The sequence below is a fragment of the Manis pentadactyla genome, chromosome 6 (assembly GCF_030020395.1).
Source record: "Manis pentadactyla isolate mManPen7 chromosome 6, mManPen7.hap1, whole genome shotgun sequence".
Lineage (NCBI taxonomy): Eukaryota > Metazoa > Chordata > Mammalia > Pholidota > Manidae > Manis > Manis pentadactyla.
The window spans coordinates 16,859,258-16,884,896 of NC_080024.1; the positions used below are offsets into that span (position 1 = coordinate 16,859,258).

A 25,639-nucleotide genomic window follows, 5' to 3' on the forward strand; every position below is an offset into this window, starting at 1 on the left:
GTCAAGAGAATGGGCAACCGTCACCAGCCCTCCTCTGCCAGGTCCTTCCAAACTGTCATCTCCGTCTGCCCTGGTCGCATGAGGAGCATCAGACAGGTCACTGTTCTCGTTCCAGCCACAGGGGAGCACGGCACAGGGACCCCCACCTTGAGAGTTCCCCGATGTCAAGAGGAATTGTCCCTATACTGCTTCTAGCTTTTCTCTAAAAATTCTCCCCTCTCCCCACTATAGAGCTCTTTATCTATTTAGAGTCCCTTTTAAATCTCTTACCGCTTAGCCCTTTCACTTCAAACCTAAAGATGTGGAATCTTTCCTCTCTCCAGTTCAACTGGGAGGGGTGAAAAAAACCCACCCAGGTATTAGTTAATACCTCGCCTAACATCTCACCACACCTTCAAGACAAAGAGGGAGAAAGAAGAAAAAAGAAAAACGGAGGGGACTCCTGCAGCTCACATAACCTAACATTCCAGGAGTATCTGCCTCCCGGCACAGCTGGACCCAGGGACTCCAGAGACACCCCCATACCGGCCCTGCCCGCTCCTTCTCATCCTTGTCTTCCTCTCTCCTGGCTCCACTTTCAGGAAAGCTCTCCTTTCATGGCAAGCAGCCCCAGGCCTATCCTCTCAGCAACACTCCTGGTGGAAACCCACCTCTTTCTTGGTTCTCCAGCCGAAGGCCAGAACTGGGCCTTGGTAGGTCAAACCCAGTCACACGGGCATTCCTGAACTGATCACCATGGCCATGGAGGTACAGGAGCCCGATCAACCCAACCAGGCCACCAGGCTAAGGGAGGCGGTGCTGAGAGAAAAAGGCGAGAGCAGAGGCCAGCAGCTGCCAACCCCTCCCTCCAAAGGCCGCCTGCACACATCCACTGCCCGGACACCCTCTCACATTCAGCTCCCAACTGCCAAAGGCCTGAGAACCCATTAGTTCCCGACTGTAATCCCAGCGAGTACAACCGAACTGGCCCAGCTATGTTAGGCAGTGGTTTCCATGCCAGGCCACATGACAAGCGCGGCCGGCTGAGGCCTGGTATCCGCAGGTCAGGAGTCTTACTTGGTCCCATCGCTGGGCAGAGCAGGGATGGAGACGGGATCTCAGTACCTGTAAGGCTGCCTGGGCTGCCTGTGGAGGAAGAGCTATGGGCAGGGCACTTTCTGTTAGAAGAGGCAGAGGAATGGCAGGCCTCATGAGTGACACGTGTAAGTACATCCATTATATCTGGAACGGCAACCAGTTTATTGATACCTGAGAAAAAGTACAGAAGAAACCTTCCTACTGACCCCTTAGCCTGCCCCTCGGGCCAGATCATCCAAAGGCCAGACCACTTCTCTCTCAGCCTTCCCTTGAGCCATGAGTCCTGTGGGGCCTCCCAGGCCAGTGCCCAAAGGCTGGAGAAGTCCTCGGTCAGAGTTGGAGAGACCATCTGCAGCCGTGGCGCCTGGGAGGCCTCACCGGTCAAGGTCTAGAGCCTCGTGGGTCACAGTCCGGAGTCCAATGGAAAACAACTCCTCCCAGGGCTCCCGGATGGAGGCCAGCAGGGCCGTCAGCTGCTCCTGACACACGACACGGAGTGCCCAAAAACTCTCCAGCCGGGACACCTGGCAATGCAAGCAGTAGTGAGGGGAGACTCACAGAGGGCCACACAGAGCAGAGGGAGGGAAGGTGCTGGAGAGGACCTGCCACCCCTCCCTGGCGCATGGCCGCTCCTTTCCCAAGTCTGTGTCACTCCCCAGAGATCCTGACTTTGAGCTTTTTAAACAGAACCCAATCAGCACTAACTGAAGATCCTAAGGGCTTCCATGTTTACTACTTTGGTTCTTTATCCTTCCTGGTTTGCAGAATATAAGTTCTGGAGTCAATCCCAAGGAATCAGTTGGAGTCCAATCCCCGGCTCTACCATGTGTGACCTGGGCAAACCTGGTTCATGTCCCCAAGCCTCAGTGTCCTCATCTAGGATAACAGCACCTCCTCACATGCAGGTTGTGAAGTGCAAATGGCTGGCACACAGTAGCCCATCAAACAACACTCCTTGTTGCCGGGCGCCTCACCAAAGGCCTTCCAGCTAACACAAGACAGGGCTCCTAACCTGGGTGGCTCCCACCTGCTGCTCGTCCAAACCCGGTGAGCCCCCCAGTTCCCTGCACCCTACTCTGTATTCCCTCCACCATGACTGCCCATTGCAAGTTCACACCCCCCCAACTGCAGCCCTTCTGGCTCCACTTCCCACACTGCCCACCTCGGCTCCCATCTCTCTCTCACACACACACTCACACTCACACTCTCGCACACACCTCGTCATAGAAGATCAGCTTCAAGTCCTCCGGGGCCTGGCGGTAGAGCAGCACTGAGCTCAGGCTGCTGAGGGGCTGCTGCCCCTTGACGCTCACAGAGGCGCCCGGCCCCGAGGGCAGAGCCTTCTCAGAGGCTGCGCCAGATGCTGCTGCAAGAAGGGGCTCTGCCTGGGGCCCTGCAGAGTCCTCCTCTAACAGGTACAGGGTGGACAGAGTCAGCAGCAGGGACACAGGACATGTTGCGGGGCCTGGAAGGAAAGAGATGGCGAGGCCCAGAGTGGAAGGCCACGGAGGAGCCCATCCCTGGCCAGCACGCCAGCTCTGCTCAAGAGGAGCCAACCACACTCTGAGGGGCCACGCTGAAGGGCCCAGGCCAAGGCCCTCCCTTTTCCAGACTCCAGCCATCTCTACTCTCCAAAATCCCTGAGGCCCAAGGCAAAGGGAACCTGCCCACCCACCCACTCCGCCCAGAAAGAGGATCCACTCGCTGCCTCTGACAGGATGAGGCGGAGCAAGCCCAGTCCGCTCCACTTCACAGGAAGCCTGCATCTGAGAGCAAAGTCCTCGGAGCGACTGAGGACCCAGGGCACCTCCCGGCCCCACGCAGAGACGCCAGGACACTGAGGCTGCCGTTCAGGTGTGCCAGACACTGGGAGGAAGCCAGATTCCAGGCACCGAGAATTGCTACAAGGGCACGTAGAGGCCCTGGAGGGCCTGAGTCAAGATGGGGAGGAGGCCTCACCTTCCACCAGGAACACTCGGAGGTAGAAGAACCGGGGAGGCTCTGAGGAAAAGTCTCTTTCCAGCAATGGCCTGAGGGGAGGAGCGGGCAGTACATGGAGTGGGGAGAGCAGGGAGGAAGGAGCAGACCTGCGTCGGGAGGTGTGGGCATGGAGACAGGTGGCAGGCCCAGGCACTCGGGGCCCAACCGTGCCTGGGGCTTGTGGAGACAGGGCCTGTGCTCCAGGAGGGGCCATCCAGGCACTGGTCCCAGCCCTGGCCTCCTACTGACTCACCAGAGCCAGTGCTTTGGGGTCACCTCCTCCTCCGTGGTGCTGACACTGCTCCTTCGGGTTGGGGGCAGAGACTGCAAGACATCTGGAAAGAGCCATCCAGGGACAGGGAGCCCTCAGAGACTCCACCTCTTCTACCCCGACCTCTCCACCCCTCGATACTCTCCATGCTCCATGTTTCTAGATTTCAGAAACTTCTACAAAGGATGAGTCCCATTACTTATCTGTCTCCCCTGTGGACACCAGACATGGGGAAGTATGACCCCTCGACCTCCACCCCGCCCTCCCTTCCCTCGCCCTTCCCTCTCTCACCAGTGAGCTCCTCCAGGAAGGCCCGGCAAAGCCTGGCATTTCGGGGCAGCAGGACACAGCTGCCTGCCCCGGCTGCCCACTCCAGTCGCAGGCTCTGCCCTGCTAGGCCCAGCTCGATGCCATTCAGATCATGCAGGGGAACAGCCAGCGTTGGCTGCAGCCAGCTGGCTGGAGGCCCGCTGTGGAGAGTGAGGGGCGGAGTGGGGGAAAGAGTGAGACCCACGGGGGGCCCTGACTCATCCCTGGCCACCACCCCGCTGACTCACCTGGTCTCCCCTGTCACCTTGAACATGTAAAGCCTGTGGTCAGACACAACCACAAGACACAGAAATTCCCCAGGGAGGCCTGACACCACCAGTGGCACCTAAGGGGAAGAGGAAGTTGATGAGAAACAGGAAGAGAAAGCTAAGAAGGTTGCTCCCTGAGAGCTGATGGCCTGTGACAGCACCTTTGGTGACCCTCCCCACTGCTCACCCATCCCAGCCTCTCCACCCACCGTGCTCTCCTTCCCACCGCCCCCCACCTGCTCTCAGACACACGGCAGGCTCTTAGCAGGTTCCCCTGCCTCTCATTGTGCCCCTCCAAGCCCCTCCACACTCTGCTAGACTGGGTGCGCCAAGACATAAAACCAGCCACCACTCCCCTGCTTCCAATCCCTCAGTGGCTCCTGCGGCCCTTGGGGTCAAGTTCAAATGCCTTGGCCCACACTTGTTGCTCCTGACCTGCTCCCTTCCCAGCTCTTCAGACTCCTCCAGGAGCGCCTGCCCCCACCCAGCCCCACACTCTGGCCGCCCCAATCACGGGCAGCCCTCCCCACCAGCTCCTCCCCCAGGCCCCCATGCATTTGCCACTTCCTTTCCTGGGACATCCTTGTCCTCGCTCCCCAGTAACTTTGCCTGGCCATCACCTTCTCAGGAAGGGGAAGCTTCCCTGGCCCACTGAGGCTGCACCAGACACCCCCCCAGGGCCTCGGCCTGACTCTTGCACCTTCACACCACATGATCATTGTTCCTCACACCACAATACAAGGTGGAGGGCAAGACTGATTTCCTCTAGATCCTTATGGTCTGCAAACGCTAGATGCCTAACAAAGAGGGCCCACTAACATCATGTTTTTATAATAGTTACAGATGGTCCCATTACTGAGGTGCTTCTAAACCTCAGCTCTTACTGATGCTGCCATACTGTGAGGTAGGTATTGCTGTCCCCATTGTAATGGGGCAATGACTGAGACTCAAATACCAAGGAACGTGTCCACAGCCACATTGCAAGCAGCTGATGGAGTTCAACCTGGAAGCCAGACTTGGAGGTTCCGGAACGACTGCTCTGACACAGATGGCTGAGGTGGAAACAACTGCGCACCCTGGTCAGGGAGGGGCACGGGGCCGGGCCAGGCTGGCACAGACCTTGATGCAGAACTGGAACTCCTCCTGGGAATCAGTGAACACCTCAACGTCCAGAAAGAGCCGGAGTCGGTGGTCCACAGAGCGGAGGCCACGGCACTCAGGGGCTGGGGGTGGAGGGTGTCAGCCCACCCTGCTGCCACAGCCCCATCTCGCCACCCACCAGAGCCCCTTCCCGCACCCAACACCACCCCTGCCTTGTTTCACCGATACTCACGGGGACTGAGGCTCCCACCTCGGCAGTCACGGGACACCAGCGCCTGAGATAGGGCATTACTGGCCCCGTTGCTGTGGTCGCTGTCACCGGGAGGGTCAGGGACAGTGCTAGGGGACTGCAAGGGGGCTGGCAACTGCTCTCCCTGTCTCTGCTCGCTGGTTGGGGCTCTCACATCCAGAAGAACCATGTGATCACTACCACAGTTCGGACAAACAGCAGGACATTCTGGAGGGACAGATGGCCAGTCCTAGTGAACTTCATACATAGTGCGACAACCCACCACCATGCTCATAATGCTCACCACCTGCTCTCAGGCTCACCTGGGCCCCCATCTCCACTTCACACACTACCCAGCGCTCTCAACCCACCAACTCCCTCGGCAGGCCCAGCTGCTGACCAATCTGTCCCAGTCCACTGAGGGAAGAGCAGAGCCAAACCCACGGCTACAACCTCCTGGAAATACATCCCCCCCCCACCCCGATTTCACGCCTGCTCAGAAAGCTAAACTCAACTGGGCCCTCTGATCCCCTCCTACAGCTCTGGGCTCTTCATGTACCCCAATCTCTACCAGCAATGTCTGAAGGCCCCACATCAACAGACTGGGAAGGCAGGGTGCCAGGTTTGGGTCCAATCCCAGCCTCCAACACTTACAGGCTGTAATCTAAGCAACTATGACAGATCACCTAAACTCTCCATGCCTGTTTTCTTGTCTCTAAAACGGGGATGATACTAGCATCTATCCCACAGGGCTGTCAGGGTCAGTGAGAAGAATCAGGTAAGAAATTCAGAATGTAAATCAGCAATGAGAGAAGAAACATCCTTTGAGCAGCTGCAATGTCCTGGGCATGTGCTAGATCGATCCTCTGACAGTAGTATCAAAACTCTCCCTATCCCTTTTGGCAAATGAGGAAAGCAAAGATCCAATAACTGAGACCCTCAGCCCAAAACCGTACAACGGGGCGGGGGGAAGGGGGGGCTAACGGCAGCAACTACCATTTACGGAGGACTTTTGTATCAGGCACTGTGCCTGGTGCCTTCTGGTTACATTGAAATCTAACAGAACCACGGAGCAAGTCTATTCTCCTCTTGAGATGAGGTGATTGAAGCTCAAATAAAGGAGAATATAGCACACAGGAATGTTCAGTAACAATGCCCCCACCATAGGGACCATAGGGGCCATGGGACCCCATGGAGCACAGATGGGTCTAGGAGAGAGCAGGGCTCTTTCCACTGCACACATTGTGCCACTGGGCCTCTGGGGCCTGCAGCCACCATGAAGTTCAGGGTGGAGAACAGACAGAGGGCCATTTTCTAAATAAACCCCCCTGCTCCAGCTACAGCCAAGAAGGGAAAAATGGCTAACAGAAGTCATGCATTTCAACACAGATGTTATCAAGAATATTTCTTTCTCTGATGAAACACTAAGTTGTTCATCTGAAACCAATATAATATTGTATATAAACTATATATCAATTCAAAAAATAATAAAAGCATAATGCCAAACAAAGAAAAAATTTCTTCTTCTTGCCATGTCTTCAAAAATAGTGCTTTTTGACTAGTCCACAATGGAAAAATCTCTAGTGTTAAAGAAAAGAGTGTGAAGAAATGCCACGAGGCACTACCCGATATCAAGTATCTTACAAGGTCAGTCAAGGAAGGACGCCCCGTGCCAGCTCCCAGAGCATCTCACTCAACAGTGAAACACGCTCAGAGGGCAGCCTACAGCCCCACACTGCGGTGAGGGCTCGTTGGGCTGAAACATTAGCCAAAAAGGGTAAAAGCCTTCTAGGTTTTTAAAAAGAGTATGTTTAAATACAGTTCCAGAGATTTTATTTCCTGACCTTTAAAAATAAAAAGGATATAACTGTTTCTTCTTTTATTATTTTGTAAATTTAACAGGCAGATGGTTTTATTTTTCTGCCAGGCAGAGAAGTGGGTCCCCACTCCTTTCTTCCCTGGGGCTCCACCTCCATACTCCCTCCCTCAAAGCCATCTTCCACTCAGTGTGGGCAGGGAAGTCAAGGGCAGGGCTTGCACCTGTCTTTCGGAACAGAGGCTTCCAGCCTTCCTCACTGTTCAGTCCCAACCTGGGCTCCTCTGGCTTCAACTCATAGCCACAACGTAGACACTGGAGCCTGCCCCCCGGCAGGACCCTTGCTTCCCCAAGCTGACGCTGGGCTGTGGCGGCTGCTGGGGTCAAAACAGCAAGCAGCTCCTGAAACAGGGTGGGCAGCCGCAGCCATGAGCCACAGGGCCCCAGCCTCCCCATCTCCCCCGCCCCCTGGGCCCCTGCTCTGGGCCCTGTCACCTGGACAGCTGCATGGGCGTCAGGCTCCAGCACTGCATAGCGTCGCAGCTGCCGGTCAGGGCAAATGTACGAAAAGCGCAGAACAAGGACCGGGGCTCTGGGGAGCTGATCTCCCTGCCAAGGAAGAGGGGGACCAGGTAAAAGAGAGTCGGAGTGGGTCACAGAGATTAGGGTTTCACGGAGTGGAGGAAAACAACGGTTTTGGACTCCACTGAAATGCTTTTGCTGACATCCATGCTCTAGCCCAGAAGCCCTATTCCTCAGCCCATGCCTTTGCCCAGAGCCCCAGTCCCCCCACTCACCTTGGCCACTGGTTGTCTTTGGGTCTGGGTCTCAGGCTCTACCTCAGCTGCCTGCAGACTCTGGAGCTCGAACCGTGCCAGGGTTCGAGCTGCTTGGAGTTCCACCTCAAAGAGGCGGCTAGAAGTGACCCGGAGAAAGCGCTCCCTGCCCTGCATGCCCTCTGGCCCGTCCAGGGGACACACCAATATGGGGCGGCAGAGCTCCACTGAGGAGAGACCAATGGAGGGACCCTGTCAGCAGGGAAAGGTACCCGAGACACTGCCTTACCGTGGGGCAGCCCTCCATCCAAAAGGAGTCAGCCACCCCAAGCTGGGTTTTCCTAATGCTCCCAGACATGCCACCGCCACCGGCCCAGCTGCCCCTCAGCCACTGCGCACACACCTTCCACTTCATTCTGCTCCTGCTTTTCCTCCTCTTTTCCCTGCTCCTCCATCTCCTCTTCCTCCTGTGGCTCCAGCGGCACCCTGACCTCCTCTGCCATTTCCGGCAGGGCCTCCTTCTCTGCAGGCAGAGGGTCAGGTGTGGCCTCTGGACTCAGGGAATCTGGGGGCAATGTGTTGAGAGCAGGGGCCTTGGAGGGAGCCAGAGCAGGGATCCCAGAGGTCTCCAGGTGACTCCTGTACTGCAGCCAGTCACAACCAAACCGTTCCCGGAAGCTGTTCATGAGTTCAAGTTCCCGGTGCTGCTGCACAAACTGTCCTGGGCAGGTGGAGGGGCACACAGCTTAGCAAGCCCATGCCCCAGCCCCAGCCCGATGACCCCAGCCTCCTCTGCGAGTGCCCCTCAGGATGAAGTGAAAGGGTGTTCAGTCAGAGAGGCCAAAGGCTCTCTCAGCAGCACGTCTGAAGTGTGTTCCGTGGAACACCAGTCCCGTGTGATTCAGCCCTGCACGGCGCGTGCTGCTTTGCGAGAGTCCCAATACACAGCAGTGTCTGTAAGGTCCTCGTGGGTCCTGAAGGAAGGACACCTGATTAACTTTGTTTAACCTAGTGTTTCCCATATGAATTTGGCCGTGGCATCCTTCCATTTTGTGACCTTTTGACATCCCACAGAATTAATGTTCCTTGAAAACCACTTTGGAAAATGCTGTTAACGAGAGGTCTCTTCTCCTTTCCTCAGACTAAAAGGAAAGGGGAAAGACTAAGAGGTCCTCTACAAGGCTCCACGCCACCAAAAATAAAATTCCTCCTAACTGGAAGGCTGGAGAGCACTGGACTGGGGCAAAGGGACTGGAGGGTTGTGCTGACTTACCAGCCGGCGAGGGGTCCAGAGTCCGGGGCTCTGCGTCCGTATCACTGGGTTCCGAGATACTTGCCCGCCTCACACGGACTCGGCTCTGAGGTCAGGGAGGCGGACAGCATTCTAAGAAAGTCAAGGCTTCCCACCCAGCATCCGTGGCTGCCCATCCCACCTCCCCAAAACACCTCACCCATAGGCAAGGATAGGCCTGACTATTCCCAGCCCATTGACAACCCACAGCCCCCGTAAAAGGACCCAACCCCAGGCACAACGCAGCCTAGGACACTGTTTACCTTAACCTTACAAAGTGGGGGCTGGGCCACAATGCCCCCTGAAGAGGGGCTGTCACTCAAGTCGGGGCCACCTGAGGTTTCTACAGTACTCCCAACCAGCCAGGGCAGAGGTGAGGCCGTGGAGCTAAGCCCTGAGGATGTAGAGGTCTGGCGTGTGACAACACAAAGGGAAAGAGGTCAGAGGTAGAGGCGCACCTCCTCCCTGCCCAAGCTAGCCGAGGGGGGCCCTACTCTCCAACTGACAGGAAGACCCCTACCCTGGAAACCCCTCATGTCCCTCAGCTAGGGCCCTCCCCTCCTGTCCTCCCTTATCAATCCTTCACTTCCTCCACACTAACCTGAAAGTCAGTCAGTGACAGGATCTTTCCATCAAGAAGGAACTGAGCAAAGATAAAGAGGCGGCAGTGTTGATGGGGAGCACGTGCCCAGGGGAGGGGGAGTCCAAACTGGGGGTAGGGACCCTTCCAGCCCTGTTGGGACCCCTAGGCTCGCGGGTGGTACTGCATGATAAGCAGGGAGACCAGCACCTTGACTCCTCGCCTAGGGACAGAGTGGGGACAGGCAAGAGGTTATAGGGTGGTGGCAGGACGGGGCAGGAAAGGCGGAGCAGCGTGGGCCCAGGAAAAGCACTCACGCCGGCAGAAGCATCCCTGGCCCTGGGTGACAAGTACTGGGCGACAGTCACTCGGTGTGCAGGGTGGAACCCCAGGGGGTTCCCCTCCAGGTAGAGCTGAGGAGCAGGAAGAGGAGACTGAGGTCAGCCTCAGGCCCCCCTGTGTGAGGAAGGGCACTGGCCACATCAGCCTGGGAGGAGGGGGCACGAAGCTGGCTCAGGTCCTTGAAGTGCCCAGGTCGCACCTTGCGGAGCTCAGTCAGCAGCCGCAGTGGTGACAGCTCCCTGTGTCCTTCCAGCAGGTTATATGCGACATCCAGGTGCCGCAGGTTCCGCAGCTGCCCCAGGCCTAGGGCAAGGCCAGAGAAAGGGAAGGGCAGTGCCTGAGCAGGCGGGTGGAGGGGCGGTGGGGAGAGACCAGCGGAAGGACCAGCCTGGGCATCTCAGAGTCCACAGGAGGCTCTGGAGACACATGGGTCAGGGCCACCCTGAATCTCACACTGCCCCCATTCCCCTCCACGTTTGCCCCACCCCCACCCCCACTCACCACGCAGGTTCCGGAGCTCGTTGCTTCGAAGTATCAGGGTCCCCAGAACAGCGCCCGAGGGTCCCATTCTTGGCACCACATGCAGGTGGTTATAGGACATGTCCAGATGGCAGAGCTCAGACAAATCCTGAGAGGGGGTGGTGACAAAGATTCTCTCCTGGACCAAACTCTAGCCAGGCTCCTCTGAACCCTCTTCTCGACCAGGCCTTAATCTTGGCGTATAAAGACTGCATACTGTCAGCAAAAATGATTCCTACCACAGCTCCACCCACCAGATTGTAAGACAAGCACTAGCAGTTTCTAATCAAGGCCAGAGCCCTAGGATGACAATTCCAGCCACCTTACATTCCTGCCTAAAAATACTCAAGGATGCCAGAAAAATTTGGTTTATTTCATCCAACACCTGAAGAGAGGGCCCATTTCCCAGGCTCCACAGGAGACAGGAGCCTAGCCTTGCCAATTAGCAAACCCAGAGGGTTTCAGGAAGATCAATGCCCTCTTCCTGTTTTTTGTAAAGTTCCACTTCCTTGACTTCAGAGAAACTAACCAGAGTTTGGTCAAGGAGAGAATCAGCTCAAGCCCCAGCCATTCTGCCTCCCCACTCCCTCACTCCCCCTTTAAAAGGCCTAGTTACCTCTGCACAAATTGAAGTTGAGTTCATTTTATGCTGAAAAGTTCATTACTGATAAAAATAGTTTCAGTACTGATCAGATATTACAATAGTTTATTACTATTACAATAGTTTATTACTAATCAAAATCTGTTCTCACTACTCTAATGAATGTCTGGCTGTGTATCTGTGACAGGCAGACCTGGGAGAACGGTTCATCACCATCATCAAAAGCTTTCCTTTTCTGAGCTAGGCGCTGGGCTAAAGTGACATTTTGATACTATAAAAGTAACACCGGTTTGTCTTATGCTACAGCCTGAGCCCCCAAACAGTACTACCACCCAGGATGTGGCCCCACCTGGCACGGGGCAAGAACAAGGGGAGCAAAAGCCAGATTCAGAAGAAAGGGTCAGAGCAGACTGATGAGAGAGAGGACCTACTGATCCCAGACCCAGCCAGGCAGCTCGTACTCACCATCAGGAAGCCCTTGCAATCCTGGACTTGATTGTGGCTCAGGTTCAAGAAGCGCAGAGCTGACAAAAGATGCTGGGGGGATGGGAAGAAGCAGCAGAGAACTGGACACCCCCGGGTACCCAGCTGGCTCTCCTCCTGAAGGGCCAGTCCCTGTCCTTCCCAAACCCCCTTTCGTCTGAGGAACTCACCAGGGAGCTGTCTAAGGCGGTCAGTGAGTTGTAGCTGAAGTCAGCAGAAAGCAGAGCCAGCCAAGGCAGGGCAGAGCACTGATCGCCACCACAGGCTGAGAGCAGCTCCTGAGAGAAGGTGCTCCACGTCTCACAGCCAATCCCACACCAAGGCCGCACTCTGTTACCCAGCCCTTCATTCATTTTTTCATATACAAAGCTGGGTCTGGAGATGCACACTTAAAGAAAACCCAGGGCCCTATTCTCAAGGAGTTCACTGTGGGCAGAGGGTGGAAGCAGATAAGGGAATATTTAATACAATATGGCAGGTGTGACCATGAATATACGGCCAGGTACAGAGGGAGCAGGAGCACATCAGGGAATATAAGGACACTGTCCGGAGGGAGGCAGGGAAGGCTACACAGAGGAGGGAATGTCAGAGCTCGGTTCTCTGTGTTCCTAGGACAAGGCATCTGGGCCTACGCTGCATCCTCCTTACCTCTAAGGCCTGGATGCTCCTGCTGCAAATCAGGGTCTCCAGCTGGGAGTAGATGCCACAAAGGCCATGGAGGCAGTGGACAGGAACACCCTGGAGCTGTGGCCGTGGAAGAGGGAGGGAGGAAGACAGAACTTCACAGAAGACAGAGGCCTAACCCCACCTCCCCTCATGAGGAGAAGGAAAACAGTAACAAAGCCAACCTTGGTTCATTTAACTTCCCTAAACCAAGCTCAATGGACAAGAGTAGATGCCACATTCACTGTAGACCAATGGCCTGCCCCTCCAATGAAAAGAAGCCATCCCTCTGTCCCCATCCTTAAATATCTGCCTCAAGCTAGGTTTTGTGAACCAACATCCCTCAGTGCGCACCCCGTACCTCCAGCTGCCGAAGGGACTTGAAAGGAAAAATCTTGATGGGCCCTGGGAGGCCGGGACAAGGGACATGGACCAGCTAAAAGAAAAAACACAGGTCACTGAGAGCCAGCACGTCTCCCCTTCCTTGGCATCTCTTCCTTAGCACAGCTACCCGAGGCTCTCACAGCTTCTGGATCTAGGCGCTGCAGACTTCTGGCACCCATGCCCACAACCCCAGCCTTTGCTTCCACTATTCTCTTGGGCTCTTTGTACATCCTGCTCCATTCCCACTCCAGAACCTTGAGTGAAAGTGTTTTCTGCAGAACATCGAAGAGGAACTGAAGCTGGAGGATGACAGGGGAGTCAGCAGGGTGAGAGGGCAAAGCCACAAAGCCTGTCTGGCCAGGGCCCCATGGTCCCAGGTGCAGCTCAAATACATGGTTCAGCTGCTGCAGTGTGGCAGTCAGCAGGCTCAGTGTGCTACAGCCAGACAGGACAACGTCACCTGCAGGGAGAGGGGCAGACAGGAAGGAGTACGTAATGAAAGGGTCTTCCCCTTTATTCTAAGACTTTGTGACCTCAGGACACATGCACTCCAATCCACACTGTACATTCTCCACTGAAGGATGGAACTTTCCATCTTCTCCCTGCTCAGAAGTCTTCAATGGCATCCCTCTATCTTGAAAAAGAGTCCTAACTCTTTAGGCTGATAGATGAGAGTTCATCACTACATGACTCCAGCTGACTTTTCGAATTTTTTTTTCACCATCTGCTTCTTCTAATACATCCCCTTCCATTCCGTCCAGTGCAACACCTACCTCCTCCAAGAATATTTCCCAACATGCAACTCTGCTTAACTTTTACAATCTAATTATTCATTTTACATTAACATTGATTAGGTGTTATATCTCTTTTTCTGACTGTAAATGTAATATGCACACTTACAGAAGCTTTCAAACAACACTCAAATGCATGTAGTAGAAAGAATGACCACTTATTACAGCACTGTTATTGTTCTTTATGTTAAAACTGCTCTCTGCAATGAAACTGTCATTCTTGAGGGCATCTTGTGGTCACCTTGATATTCATCACTGTACCTAAAAAGGTACAGCTACAAGACAGGCATAAAGAAATTTCATTAAGTTTTTTTAAAAAACAAGGACAAAGTCAAAGGATGTTTCAGAAATAGCACAGAGAGGTATCCTATATTCTACACCCAGTTTCCCACAATGGTTACATTCTATATGGTACAACAGCAAAACCAGAAAATTGTGATTGTTATATGCATGTCTAGTTCTATGCTATTCTGTCATACATGTAGATTCCTGTAACCAGCACTACAATCAAGACACCAAACAGTCCCATCCATAAAGATCTGTCTTTATAGTCATAAACATATACGTCCCATCACACCAACCCCTGAAGCCAAGTCAGATTTTTGCTGAATAAATAATAAAACAAATTCTGCAACCTTACATGAAAGATTTTCTATGTACTAAACAATGATAATAGACACAGACATGGCTCAAGGACTCTTAGCACCCTGTAAGAGCCTCCAAGTCTAGAAGAGGAGATATGTGCACAGTTAATAAAACAAGCCAGAAAGTAAAAACTGCTATAAAGAGAGATTCTACAGATACCACCAGTGGAAGTGCAGAGTGATGGAAGGCAGCTAATATTAATTGGGTAATATGTGGCAGACAACTTTGTTACCTCTTTTAAACTTTATCAGAATCTCCTAAAGAGAAGCACTGTTAGCTGTTTTGTACAGATAAGGGAATTAGGGCTCAGAGAGGTTGAGGATATTTAATTGAGAGCATATAGGTGGTAGAAAGTTGCTAATTCTGCCTGATCTCAAGGCCAAGGCTTGTTCTACCACAACCAATGCCAACCACATAGTGAACAACTACCGTTGGCTCCACTGAGACCAGGTATTGAGGGAAGAAATTATAGTAATGACAGCTACCAATTTTGAGCACTTACTGTATATGCGAACACTGTACTAAATGCTTTACATGAATTAAAGTTAATCCCCGCAACAATTGTATTTTAATTTAAATACAAACATTATTCCATTTTGCTAGTGAGGAAAACTGAGGCTCAGAAAGTTTAAATAACTTGGCCAAATTTGAGACAGAGTTGGAATTCCAACCCAGGTGAGTCTTTTCATGCTTTTAACTACACTAAGTTCTTTGTCACCCAACAGTTATTATGACCAGGCCCTGGTCTCAGGGACTCACAACCAAGTAAAAATCACTTCCCCCTTAGAGTACCAGAGAACGCAAAAGAGGAAGTGACACTGGAAACTGTCCTCGAAGAATAGCTAAGGGTTGTTGAGACTGTCAAAGACGGAGGACACTGAAGGCAATGGCACTAAATCAAACCCAGGAGGCGAAAAGAAATGAATTCCTTGACACCAAAACCTTCCGACCTTAAACAGCACCCTTATGACCTTAAACAGCTGTAACTCTGTCACTGCTAAGGGGGCGTGTCTCTGTAAAGTGGAGAGCATCTCCACCCGAGCCCCAGTCCACTCACCAGACTCCCGCAGCAGTCCTGCGAGCTTCCAAACCACAGAATCGCGCCGCGCGGTCGTCATGGCTACAGGACGCTGGGGGCGGAGCCTGGGGAAAGAGGAAGCGGAAGACCCTCAGGTGGGTGGTAGTATAAAAAGCCCAGGACGTCCGCGTAAACCGAGCCCTCGCTGGAAGAAAAGACAAAAAAAAAAAAACTAGTGAGGAAAAGCGTTCTGCCGGGTGCCCTTTCGAGGAGCATAAGGCTGATCAGCTGAACTAACCCTATTGTGCTCTCTTCTCACCACCTCTGCAGCACGGCACCTTTCAAAGGAGGGCAGGAAGTCCCACCCCGGAAGTAAGGTGAACAGGAGTGACCACCGGAAAGCACGCCTCCGCTGCCAGTAACCACGCCCTAAGCCGTGCTTACGTGTCGGATCGGGGCGGTGCCGGCATGTTTCGCGTTGGGGCGGTCCCTCCGCGGTACGGGCTGCCAGGACCTAGACCCCCGCTGCGGAGCTGGGCCCGCAGCACCCCTCCCCTCTGGGGCCGGGCACTTCTTAGAACGCCCGCTCGGCTCGCCGCGTCCCCTCCAAGGCATTTGAGGAAAACCTGACTCGTTGTTTGCAGAATTGGCAGGAAAGCAAAGATTGGAGAAAGGGGATTTTCTCTTAACTGAGGAAAAGACGTCGTCCGTAGCAAACACCCGTTTTCCAGTTTAAAGGAGAGCGTGTTCGCCAAAGAAAGGAGTTTCTCGGTATCTATTGAAAGAGCTGAGGCTGGCGGAGGTGCCATCTCTGGGGTCCCTGTGACGATTTTTTAAAATCTTACTCCAAACTCATTTTTGCTTTTTCCCTGAGCAATATCAGACTCTTACTGCGATTGGTAACGCTCCACTAATACCCAGCCCTTTGTTTTTACTGTTTCGTCTCATAACACCTGAATCTAAAAGTTGTTATTATTCCGCATTTGAAAATGAGAAAACGAGTTTACAGAGGCTAGGTTACTTGTGAAGGTCATTCAATTAATAACCGATTGCACCAAGAATGCCAAAGTTTCTTGGTTCCCATTTCACCTGGCTTTCACCTGGCTTCTGGTCAAAAAATGTCAACTACTGAACTAGACTAAGTAAAGAAAAATGTCTTTTTAACAGAATTTGATTTTCAGGGAGGGCTGTTTTTTTTTTTTTTCTTTAGTGCAATACCTTTTCTACACGTGAAAAAGTGAATCCTAAGCCAGTTGACAGTAGGAGTAGGGCCACAGTCATCTTTACCCCAAGTTTCAAAATTTGAAGGCTCTTATTTTCTAAAGATGAAATATTTGTAATGGCAATCTGTACCCCTAAACCATACAATTTTGCGCTCATGGCATACTGTTATATAAGTCAAAAGCAGTGAAGTAGTGAAGCACGTGAACAGAGAAGCAATATACAATATAAAGAGTAGGGGCTCAATATATTTTTATTAAATGCAAAACAGTGATGATTGTCCATCCCTGTTTATCAGTCATCCGGGACTGAAGAGAGAGGTTCTCCATACTGTTACTGTCAACTGTAACCCAAAAAGAGATTCATTTAAAGGTCCAGATTTTGCAGTCCTTGAAATCTGTTTCAGGGGTGTCTCCCCAGCCCACAGAGTGTTTCTGAGAATTGCTCCATTCATATGGGAAGCACCTGTAGCCAGATTTGTTCTACATCCCCCAGCTTCCCAGAGATGGAAAGCGGGACAAAGAGAGCAGCAAAGAAAGCTGGACTGCAGAGAGAGAGAAAAAACATGCACTGAGAGAAGCAACAGAAGACTAAGCAGTTCTCGTTTCCAGCCCCCTTGTAAGGCCCACTCCCCTTTCTGCCCTTAGCCTGCAGGCTTTGGCAAACTTCCAAAGAATCCCTCCGCCCCTTTTTTCGCCTAAGTTAAGAGTGTGTTTCCATAAATTGCTGCCATTAGAACCTTGACGAAGATAAAAACCTTCTTAAAAATAAAAGTGTGAAAAGGAAAAAAATTATCCCATTCACTATAACAGAAAAAAAAAAAGATTATGTATCTAATACATCTTGAGAAATATGCCAGATCTATATGAAGAAAACCAGAGAACTGTAAGGACATTAAAAATTACCTGAGTAAATGAAAAGACATCATGCTCCTGAAGATTCAATATTATAATTATGTCAATTTAATGCAATTCCCATAAAAATCCCAATGGGAAGGTTTTGGAACTTAAGTTGATTCTCAAATGCCTCTGGAAGACTAAACACATGAACACAGACAAGACATTCTGAGGAAAAGAACACGAGGCACTAAAAGGGGCCTTGCCCTACAAGATAGCAAAATGTTCTATCAAGTCACAGTAACCAAACCAGCATGATACTGACAAAGAGATAGACGAACACAGGCATGCTTTGTTTTATGCATTTCACAGATAACTGTGGAATTTTTTTACAATTTGAAGGTTTGGGGCAACCAGGCATTGAGCAAGTCTTCCAGCACCATTTTTCCAACAGCAATTTGCGCATGTGTCTTTGTGTCACGTTTTGGTAATTCTCACAATATTTCAGACTTTTTCATTGTTATTACATTTGTTATGGTGATCTGTGATCAGGGATTGAGACTTCCTGAAAGCACAGATGATGGTTAGCACTTTTTAACCATAAAAGTTTTTAAATTAAGCTACGTGCATTAATTTTTTAGAGAATGCTATTGCATACTTAATAGACTACAACATAGTGTGAACATAACTTTCATACTCACTGGAAACCAAAAAATTCATTTGACTCAATTTTTTTTTGCAGTATTTGCTTTATTGCAGTAGTCAGGAGCCAAATCCACAATGTCTCTGAGGTATGCCTGTATCAATAGATTAATGAAACAGTACAGAAATAACTGTGACTACATGGGAATTTCTTTTTGCTATACATAAAATTTAATGATATAAATAATGAGTTGTTCAGTAGTTTTTGGGACCTTGAGCTGTCCATCTGGAAAAAGCTAAGTTCCTTCCCTCATACCATACTCATTAAGTTCTAGAAAGATTAAAGAGCTAAACTTATTTTTTAATTTAAGTCTAAGGACACTTTAAAGATTGAAGGTCAAATTCACTGCTTAAAGAATTATTATCTTTATTAAAAAGGCATGCAATGCCATTTCAAAAAAGATCTGTCTTTAGAAATTATATAATATATATGCCTGCTATTGCATCATCTCATATTACCATGAATGAAATTGTGTTTCTTAAAGAAATGCTATGATATCATACTCTTAACTTATAAACACTTTTCTGAGTTTTATTCTCCAAGAGTAACATTCTGCCTGAAATCAGAAATGCTCAGCTGGCCTTTCCAAGCACATGACCAAGACCTCCCGGCACAGTGCTGGATCTGGTACTGGAGAGGCACACTTCGTCTCCCTCAGGCTCCACCCCCACGTCACTGTGTGAGCAGTAATGTAAGTTATAAGCAGCTGCCACTGGGAGCTTACCTGACACCCCTATGTTCCCTGGGTAGCCTCTCCAAAATGCTTGTGATGAAAGGAGTAAGGAAATGTGAACTAGTTACTAGCTTTGGCAGCAGGAATGGAAAGAAGGGAAGAAAGTGTATCTTCATTCAAAAATGAGAAAATCAGCTACCAGAGAATACAGACTCAGCATCCTGCTTGTTTCTGATACCTTGGAGCATGCAAGCCCCTGGACTATTGCCCATAGGGGAACAAAAATAATAGTTCATCTTAGGACAGGAGCCATTGTCCTGGATTTGGACCCCTCTGCTGTGTTGCTACAGCCTCCTGCAGCAGATTGGGTGACTGAGACCCAGGGATGCCTCCAAAATGAAAATTTCACACTTGAAATTGGGTTGTGGGTGCAGAGGGTGAAATTGGATGATCTGCTTGTTTCATCAATTAAGTATTTTCATGGATTGGGAAAGGACAAATGGAAGAGTATGAGGAGGTGTGACTATTACCTGTAAAAATAGAGTTTTGGTAAAAGAGTTTCTACTAGACAGCACTCCCTGTACCTGGTGCCCACACCCTGGGATTGAGTGGTCAGAGGCAGTTCTTTCTACATAAGTTACCACACATTGTATCTGCTACAGACCTAGCCACAAATGACTAGCCCAGGAACTGGCCCAGTCACCAGGATCAAACATATGGGACAAATCAGCAGCACTGGAGAAGGCCTGACATGAGGCCTCTGTGTTAGACCATGACCGAGCAAGCCCACCAGAGCCTGGTTCCAGGACAGACTGAGCTTGAGGCACATGGAGGGAAAGCCAGAGAAGCAGAAGCCAAGCTCAATGCGAAATAAGAGAAGCCAAGGCCGGAGAATGGCTGATAGAAAAGGAAGCAACAAAATAACAATATTCCAATGACCCAGCAGCAGCTGTGGTCTCCCAGCCTGAAAGCACTTGGCAGTTCTGCACGAAATTAACTGAGGAATTCCCTGAGCGGCTTTATAGTAAACCTGAGGTCATGGGAAAACGCCTTTCTCTTCATTGCCTATCTCGGAAACCCAAGGAATCATCTGAGAAGGGTTTAAGATGGGCTATAAGAAAGATGTGCTTGGTTCAGAACACAAAGAGGAAAAGATGAGATGAAGACTACAATCCCCGTTTCAGGCTGGTTGGAAAAGAGCAGAAGCCCGATAAGAAATGAGTAAAATATGGGGCTATAGAGAAGAGAGGAGAGGAATATAAAGTCACCATTTCAGGCATAACCCACAAGGGCAGTTGGCAAAGTCAGCTATGTACATGACACGGGTCTTCCATCTCAGTTCTCCCTGCACGCAGGACTGGAAAACAGGGGAAATAGTCCCCAGCAAGGGAGGAAGTTGCAAATGGAATAGCAAATAGACCTGCAATGTGAAACATGGTGGGGTTGGGGGGTGGGGAGGAAGGAAGCAAGAGAAGGGCTTAGGGTCTCCAGGGCTGGGGAAGAGGAAAGGCTGCTTTGGAATGTCAGAGCCTCTGTAAAACCTCAAAGTTAGAGCAGCCTTTCACTCTTTCATTCGTTCAGCAAATATTTACTGAATCCTGACTGTATACTAGCTTCTGTGCTGGATTCCAGTAAATAAGGGAGACAACAGTGTCTCTCTTGTTCTCAAGAAGCTGGCAGTGTGATAGGACAGATACCAACAATCACATTTCAGCATTGTGTTCGCTTCCTATTGATGCTGTAAAAAGTTACACTGAACTTAGTTGCTTAAAACAACACACATTTATTATCTGAAGGTCATAAGTCCAAAATGGATCTCACTGGGCTAAATTTAAGGTGTCAGCAGGATTGCATTCCTCTCCAGAGGCTCCATGGGACAATCTGTTCCCCTGTCTTTTCTAGCTTTGAGAGGCTGCCCACCTTCTATCCTCACAACAGCAAAGAACAGTTGAGTTTTCCTTACATCAATCACTCTGACATTCACTTTTCTGCCTCCCACGTTCACATTTAAAGACACTTGTGATTACATTGTACCCACCCAGCTATTCCAAAATAATCTCCATGTTTTAAACTCAGCTGATTAACAACCTTAATTCCATCTTCAGTCTTAATTCTCCCTTGCTATGTAACGTAACATTTACACAGGTTCTGGGAATTAGGATAAAGACATCTTTGGTGAAGGGAATCATTATTTCACCTATCACAAACATGTTGGATGTTATGGGAGAGAGTGCTATGGGAGATAGTTGCAGTCCAAGACTGCTCACTGAAGGCATTCTGCAGCCTCTGTTAGAAATAACAGAGAAAATATATATACATAAGTAAACAAATTTGTAATCACTGTGGACAAAAAGGAGAAACATTGGCAGAGCAGAAACCATGAGGAATCCCTGAAAGGTAGATGACAGGTGGGAACTGGTCAGAGAAGAAAACCACAGCCCAAAATGTGCACAGCTCCTCGGCTCAGGAGTCGCCAGCAGGGCACTGACTGTTCAGGGTGCCACAGCGGGCACACCAAGCATGTCGACCACTCCAAACACAACCTCTTCTTGTCTCCTGAGACCAAGGAATTCCTGCAGGATTATCTGCCTCCAGGAGGGAATGGTGGATATGAGATCATTAGATGGAAAGAAAGGAGAGTGTTCCCAGTGGCTGGTGACACCTAGGAGGAAAGGGAAGCACCCACTTGCAGAAGATAAGCTGCCAAAATACTACACGGAGGTAGGGCAGGGACATGGGACAAGCATCATGATTAATATTTCCTGCCTGTGATGAAAAATGCTGAGATATAAATAGTATAGTAGGAATAGGAGGTCTCCACCTTAAGGCTAAGATTCCGTTTTAAAAACCAGGAAGTTAGGAGGTAAGATTCCTAACATGTTATGGTAATCAGTCAACGACCTACCCTATCTTAAGGCAGAGCAAGTAGTAGTCCTAAATGGTATGTCCCACTGCTTGAAGGTAACCACTGTCTTGGAGAAGAACAGGATCAAGAAATTCCTTGTGTTAAATTTATCTTACAGAATATCTAGAGAATTGACTATGGTTGGTGATATCATGTCTCTCACTGGAGATACATATCCTGATACCACATGTCAACCCTACATGTCACACACACACACACACACTTTGCCCCATTCTTGAAAGCCTTAGAAGAATCCTAAGCCCTCAAGCATGTGTGGATAAAGTGAAGATTCCTATGGCCAGGATTCTCACCTGGTCCTGGTCAGCTAGCTCACTGCACATGTGTGGGTAAAACATTGTTATTGACTGTATATAAAAAGCCCTGCCCAGTGCTCTGGGTGACATGGTGGCACAGCTGCAAGTCTGAGGGAGACCAGAGGCAGGAGCACCAAGGACAGAGACAAACGGCTGCGGGGACAGAGAGGCCCAGAGGATGAGACCTGCTTGCTGCACGCAGACTCGCTCTGAGTGGACGGGATTCTAGTGACAGACCTGCCACCGTGGAAATAAAGTTGGGTATAAACCCATTCACCCCAAGAACGTTCCACTGTCATTTCTTTGATCTCATTGAATCCATAGTAAACTTGTCTGGAGTAAACTCCACTGGCAATATAACATGCCTCCTTTCTGAGGCTGTCTGCACTCCCCCTTTCTTTGAGGGTGTATTATGCCTTAAATAAAGACTTCTCACTGCTCAACTTACTGTGTTTTATCTCTGCACTCTTCCATTGGTAAGCATCTTTGTTACTTCGCTATTTCATTCAATTTTCTAGACTTAAGCACTAGTCTCCACTCTGTTCTACTTCAGACAAGTAGGGAAGGGCTATTGAGATCTCTTGATTTGAGTGTGAGTTCCCGTCACCTGGGTGACCTGGGCAGGGCTGCAGCTGTACCATCATGCTCTTTATTGGCCTTCTCAAAAATCTCCTTTCTTTGCTTTTGGGAAGTTCTCAGAACATAATCTCACTCCATCCAGTGCTCTGCAGCTCCCCCAAATCCTGGGGTGGTAGTGGCTTAGTTCCTATGCCATGCAGATTCAAGTGGCACTGGATGCCAGATGACCATGGATGCAAGCGATCTGCTTTATGCTGAAGAGTTCAATGAGCTTCCCTTTCCTCCCTCTGTTCTTCCTTGTGCTCTACTGCCTGCACAGCTGCTGCCCTTTGCTGCTACTCTCACTTTATTGGAGTCCCTCCTTACCTACACTCCTTATACCTGGTCGAGAATTCTTTCTCAGTCAGACTGTGTTAAAAACCCTTCCCCATCCGGGCTCACATCTCAAACAGTGCACAGGGAGAGACCACCCCAGATGCAGCTGCCCAATAACACCACTGTTGATGAAAAGAAAATCCTAGACTAAAACTCCCAAAAAAGAGTTACTAGAGTTTTATTTGAGCCCAGGTTTAGGTCAGCTGCCCAGGAAACGTAGCCCTTCCATAGGAAAAAAAGTGCTCTGGAGAAGGGAAATTTCTTACAAGGTTACATACACTTTCTAACAAAGTATATAAATCAGGATGTCAATAGTTACATTCTATAGATTAGTACATGTGGAAACTGATGGTACAGGGTATTTCTTTGTCATTACCTAGGCACAAGGTAATTTTGTAAAACTATTCCATCATAAAGCAGACATACATACCATGTTTGCTCTACAGACCATAAATCAGGTCTTTATTTTAGATAACCCAAGTGTTAAGACCAGGCATTTCTCAGAAGCCATATTCTTAGCTTTTCTTCTTGATATCCCCCATCCAACTATACAGTTACTGCAGTAGGTTATGATATACACCATGGCATTATTTCATCCCCTTTTTGCTAAGGAGTATACAAATGGAGAGAACAAACAGTCTAACAAGGAATCTCAGATAAAAGATCAGCTTCCAGCCAATAATTACCAAACATTAGGAGAAAGACAACATCTTGTAAGAGCTATCAAATCCAAACTCTAGAAGAGTGAAATAGCTCAAAGAACAAGAACAGGACTTCAGAATAATTATAACATTCTTGGATGCAAAAGGATATCACATTCATTAAAAAAAAAAAATCAGTGGAAAAATTGAACAGATTATGAAACAACAAAAACCCCTTAATAGAACACACAGCTAAAGGGTACATGTGTGGCCTGGAGGATTGAGCAAATATGTTTTCCTATCACATATTACAAGACAAAATGTGGGAAGCAGTCATTAAAAGAAAAAGCTAAGATAGGCAGAGGACCAGTAGAAAACTTTCAATATCCCAGCTAATAGAAGTTCTGAAGTAAAAAATAAAATGTGAGAGTGTCTTGCCAATGGGTCTCAGCCCAGGGCAAGTTCGCTATGGATTCAATGTGACCAAAGAAATTGACAGCAAAACGTTCTTGGGGTGAAAGGGTTATACCCAACTTTATTTCCAGGTGGCAGGTCAGTCACTAAAATCCCATTCACTCAGCGAGTCTGCATGCAGCAAACTGGTCTCTGCCTCAGGGCCCCTCTGTCTGCACAGTCGTCCTCTGGGCCTCTGTCCTGGGCCCTCCACCACTACAGCTTCTGCTCTCCTGCAGCCTTGCAGCTGTGCCACCGTGGCGTGCCCAGAGCACTGGGCGGAGCTCTTTACATAGAGTCAACAGCCATGTATTGCCCACAGGTGTGCAGTGAACTAGTCAACCACAGCCAGGTGAGAATCCTGGCCACAGGAACTCTCATTTTATCCACAGAGAGGCAGCTTCAAATAAATAAAAGAAGAAAATATCCCAGAGTTGAAGAAAACCATGAATCTTCCAATGGAAAGGGCCCACCAAATGCCAACTGGAATTCTTTTGTAAAACTAACATGCAGATCTATTATGATGCAACTGCAGATACCAGGTGAGAACCTCCAACGGGGTGGGGAGGGGAGATGAATTATAAAGGTATGAGACTCATACTGACAGAAAGTCTCATTGAAAAACAAGGTACAAGAAGAAAAGGGTAAACACCTTTTAAAGTTCAGAGAAAAATATCTTTGACTCTAGACTTGTGTACAGTATAGCACAACGATCATTCAAATGTGAAAATAAGAAAGAGTTTCAGTTGAGGGATACTCCGAAAAGATTATCACCTACAGACTTACTCTGAAATAAGTAATAAAAGAGGATAGATCAGCACTAAGAAAAATGAATCCCAGATGAAGGAATGAGAGGTAAAAAGCAATGGTGAGCAAAGGGATTTAATAAATTTGAACTAAAGAGTACGAGGTGCACACCCACACCCACACCCACACACACACAGAAAGAAACAGAGAGAAGGAGGAAGAAAGAAATATTAAAGGATCAGAGGCCTGGGAGCTGGAAGAAGATGGTGAGAGCAGCGCCTAGCATGCAGGGTAGGAGCACAGGTCTTCAGGGCAGAGGCCCCCGAGCATGCAGAATTTGCTGAATTTAGTAAGAATGTGAGGACCTTGCAAAGAAATCCGAAAACAGCCAAAGTGATGACATATCAAGAAATAAATTGGCCTTGGCAGAATGATATGAAGTGAAATGTGAATCTTCTAAATCTGACAGGCCTAAAAAGACCATCTTTAAAAATGCATGAACACGCCCTCAAAGGTTTTTCTGCTTTGGGGGCTATGTTCACTTGGTTAAGAGCTGACTGTCACAATACTCCATTTTAAGGTTCTGTTTAAGTGAACGTGTGTTCAATGGATTATGTATAATTTGACCTTCAACTGGAAAAATCATGAATGAACATCTCAGAGGCAAGGGAACCTGAAGCTGTCCCTCTGAATGAAGCCATGAGTTGGAGTGATGACAAATCTAAGTCATTTATATGTGGAGGGTACAGAATGGGTTGTTCCTTTTGTGAACTGTCTAGATTCATCTATGGCGAAAATCAGCTGCAAGATGTTCAGATTTTGCTTCAACTGTGGAGCAACAGTTTCAGTTTTGATGATGGAGAATTGAAACTTTAACAGTGACCCAACAAATGCTCAGTTTCTGGAGTCTGTTAAGAGTAGCATGTATGTATGGCTGAAATACAGCAACTTACGTTAGAAATCCTTTGGAGTGACATTATTGCTGGCAGAAGATTTCAAAGGAGACTCCCCTGGAGCTTCAGCAACTGCTTCATGGTGGCCAAGTGA

The 25,639-nt window shown here is 49.4% G+C and overlaps 1 protein-coding gene and 1 pseudogene across 3 annotated transcripts; one reads left to right on the forward strand and one right to left on the reverse strand.

The window, feature by feature from the left end:
- Nucleotides 1–1,203: 1,203 nt before the first annotated feature.
- On the reverse strand, nucleotides 1,204–15,491 carry STK11IP (serine/threonine kinase 11 interacting protein). Of its 3 annotated transcripts, XM_036914135.2 has the most exons (25): nucleotides 15,444–15,491; nucleotides 15,185–15,270; nucleotides 12,946–13,151; nucleotides 12,669–12,743; nucleotides 12,293–12,388; nucleotides 11,815–11,922; nucleotides 11,627–11,698; nucleotides 10,543–10,669; nucleotides 10,241–10,344; nucleotides 10,017–10,112; nucleotides 9,721–9,762; nucleotides 9,383–9,529; nucleotides 9,102–9,186; nucleotides 8,232–8,549; nucleotides 7,850–8,055; nucleotides 7,548–7,661; nucleotides 7,277–7,454; nucleotides 5,240–5,464; nucleotides 5,026–5,129; nucleotides 3,886–3,983; nucleotides 3,620–3,798; nucleotides 3,311–3,392; nucleotides 3,037–3,107; nucleotides 2,295–2,542; nucleotides 1,204–1,601 (listed from the first exon to the last, which is right to left on the reverse strand). In XM_036914135.2, the coding sequence occupies exons 2-25, from the start codon at nucleotides 15,243–15,245 to the stop codon at nucleotides 1,452–1,454; spliced, it is 3,192 nt and encodes a 1,063-aa protein (XP_036770030.2). In that variant the 5' UTR covers nucleotides 15,246–15,270; nucleotides 15,444–15,491; the 3' UTR covers nucleotides 1,204–1,451. The 3 variants fall into 3 exon arrangements, with proteins under 3 accessions (XP_036770030.2, XP_036770039.2, XP_036770046.2); XM_036914144.2 differs by lacking the exon at nucleotides 15,444–15,491 and having other exon boundaries at nucleotides 15,185–15,355; XM_036914151.2 differs by lacking the exon at nucleotides 15,444–15,491 and having other exon boundaries at nucleotides 5,258–5,464; nucleotides 15,185–15,350.
- Nucleotides 15,244–25,639, forward strand: LOC118925520 (UBX domain-containing protein 2B-like; annotated as a pseudogene).

Bases quoted from the DNA above. Each gene is read 5' to 3' on its own strand.
- STK11IP (XM_036914135.2), bottom strand. From the start codon at position 15,245: ATGACGACCGCGCGGCGCGATTCTGTGGTTTGGAAGCTCGCAGGACTG. The intron at 10,670-11,626 runs GTGAGTACGAGC...ACCCCCTCTCAG, and splicing joins ATTGCAAGGGCTTCCTGATG to GATTTGTCTGAGCTCTGCCA. The intron at 9,187-9,382 runs GTAAACAGTGTC...CCCTGACCTCAG, and splicing joins CCCCACTTTGTAAGGTTAAG to AGCCGAGTCCGTGTGAGGCG.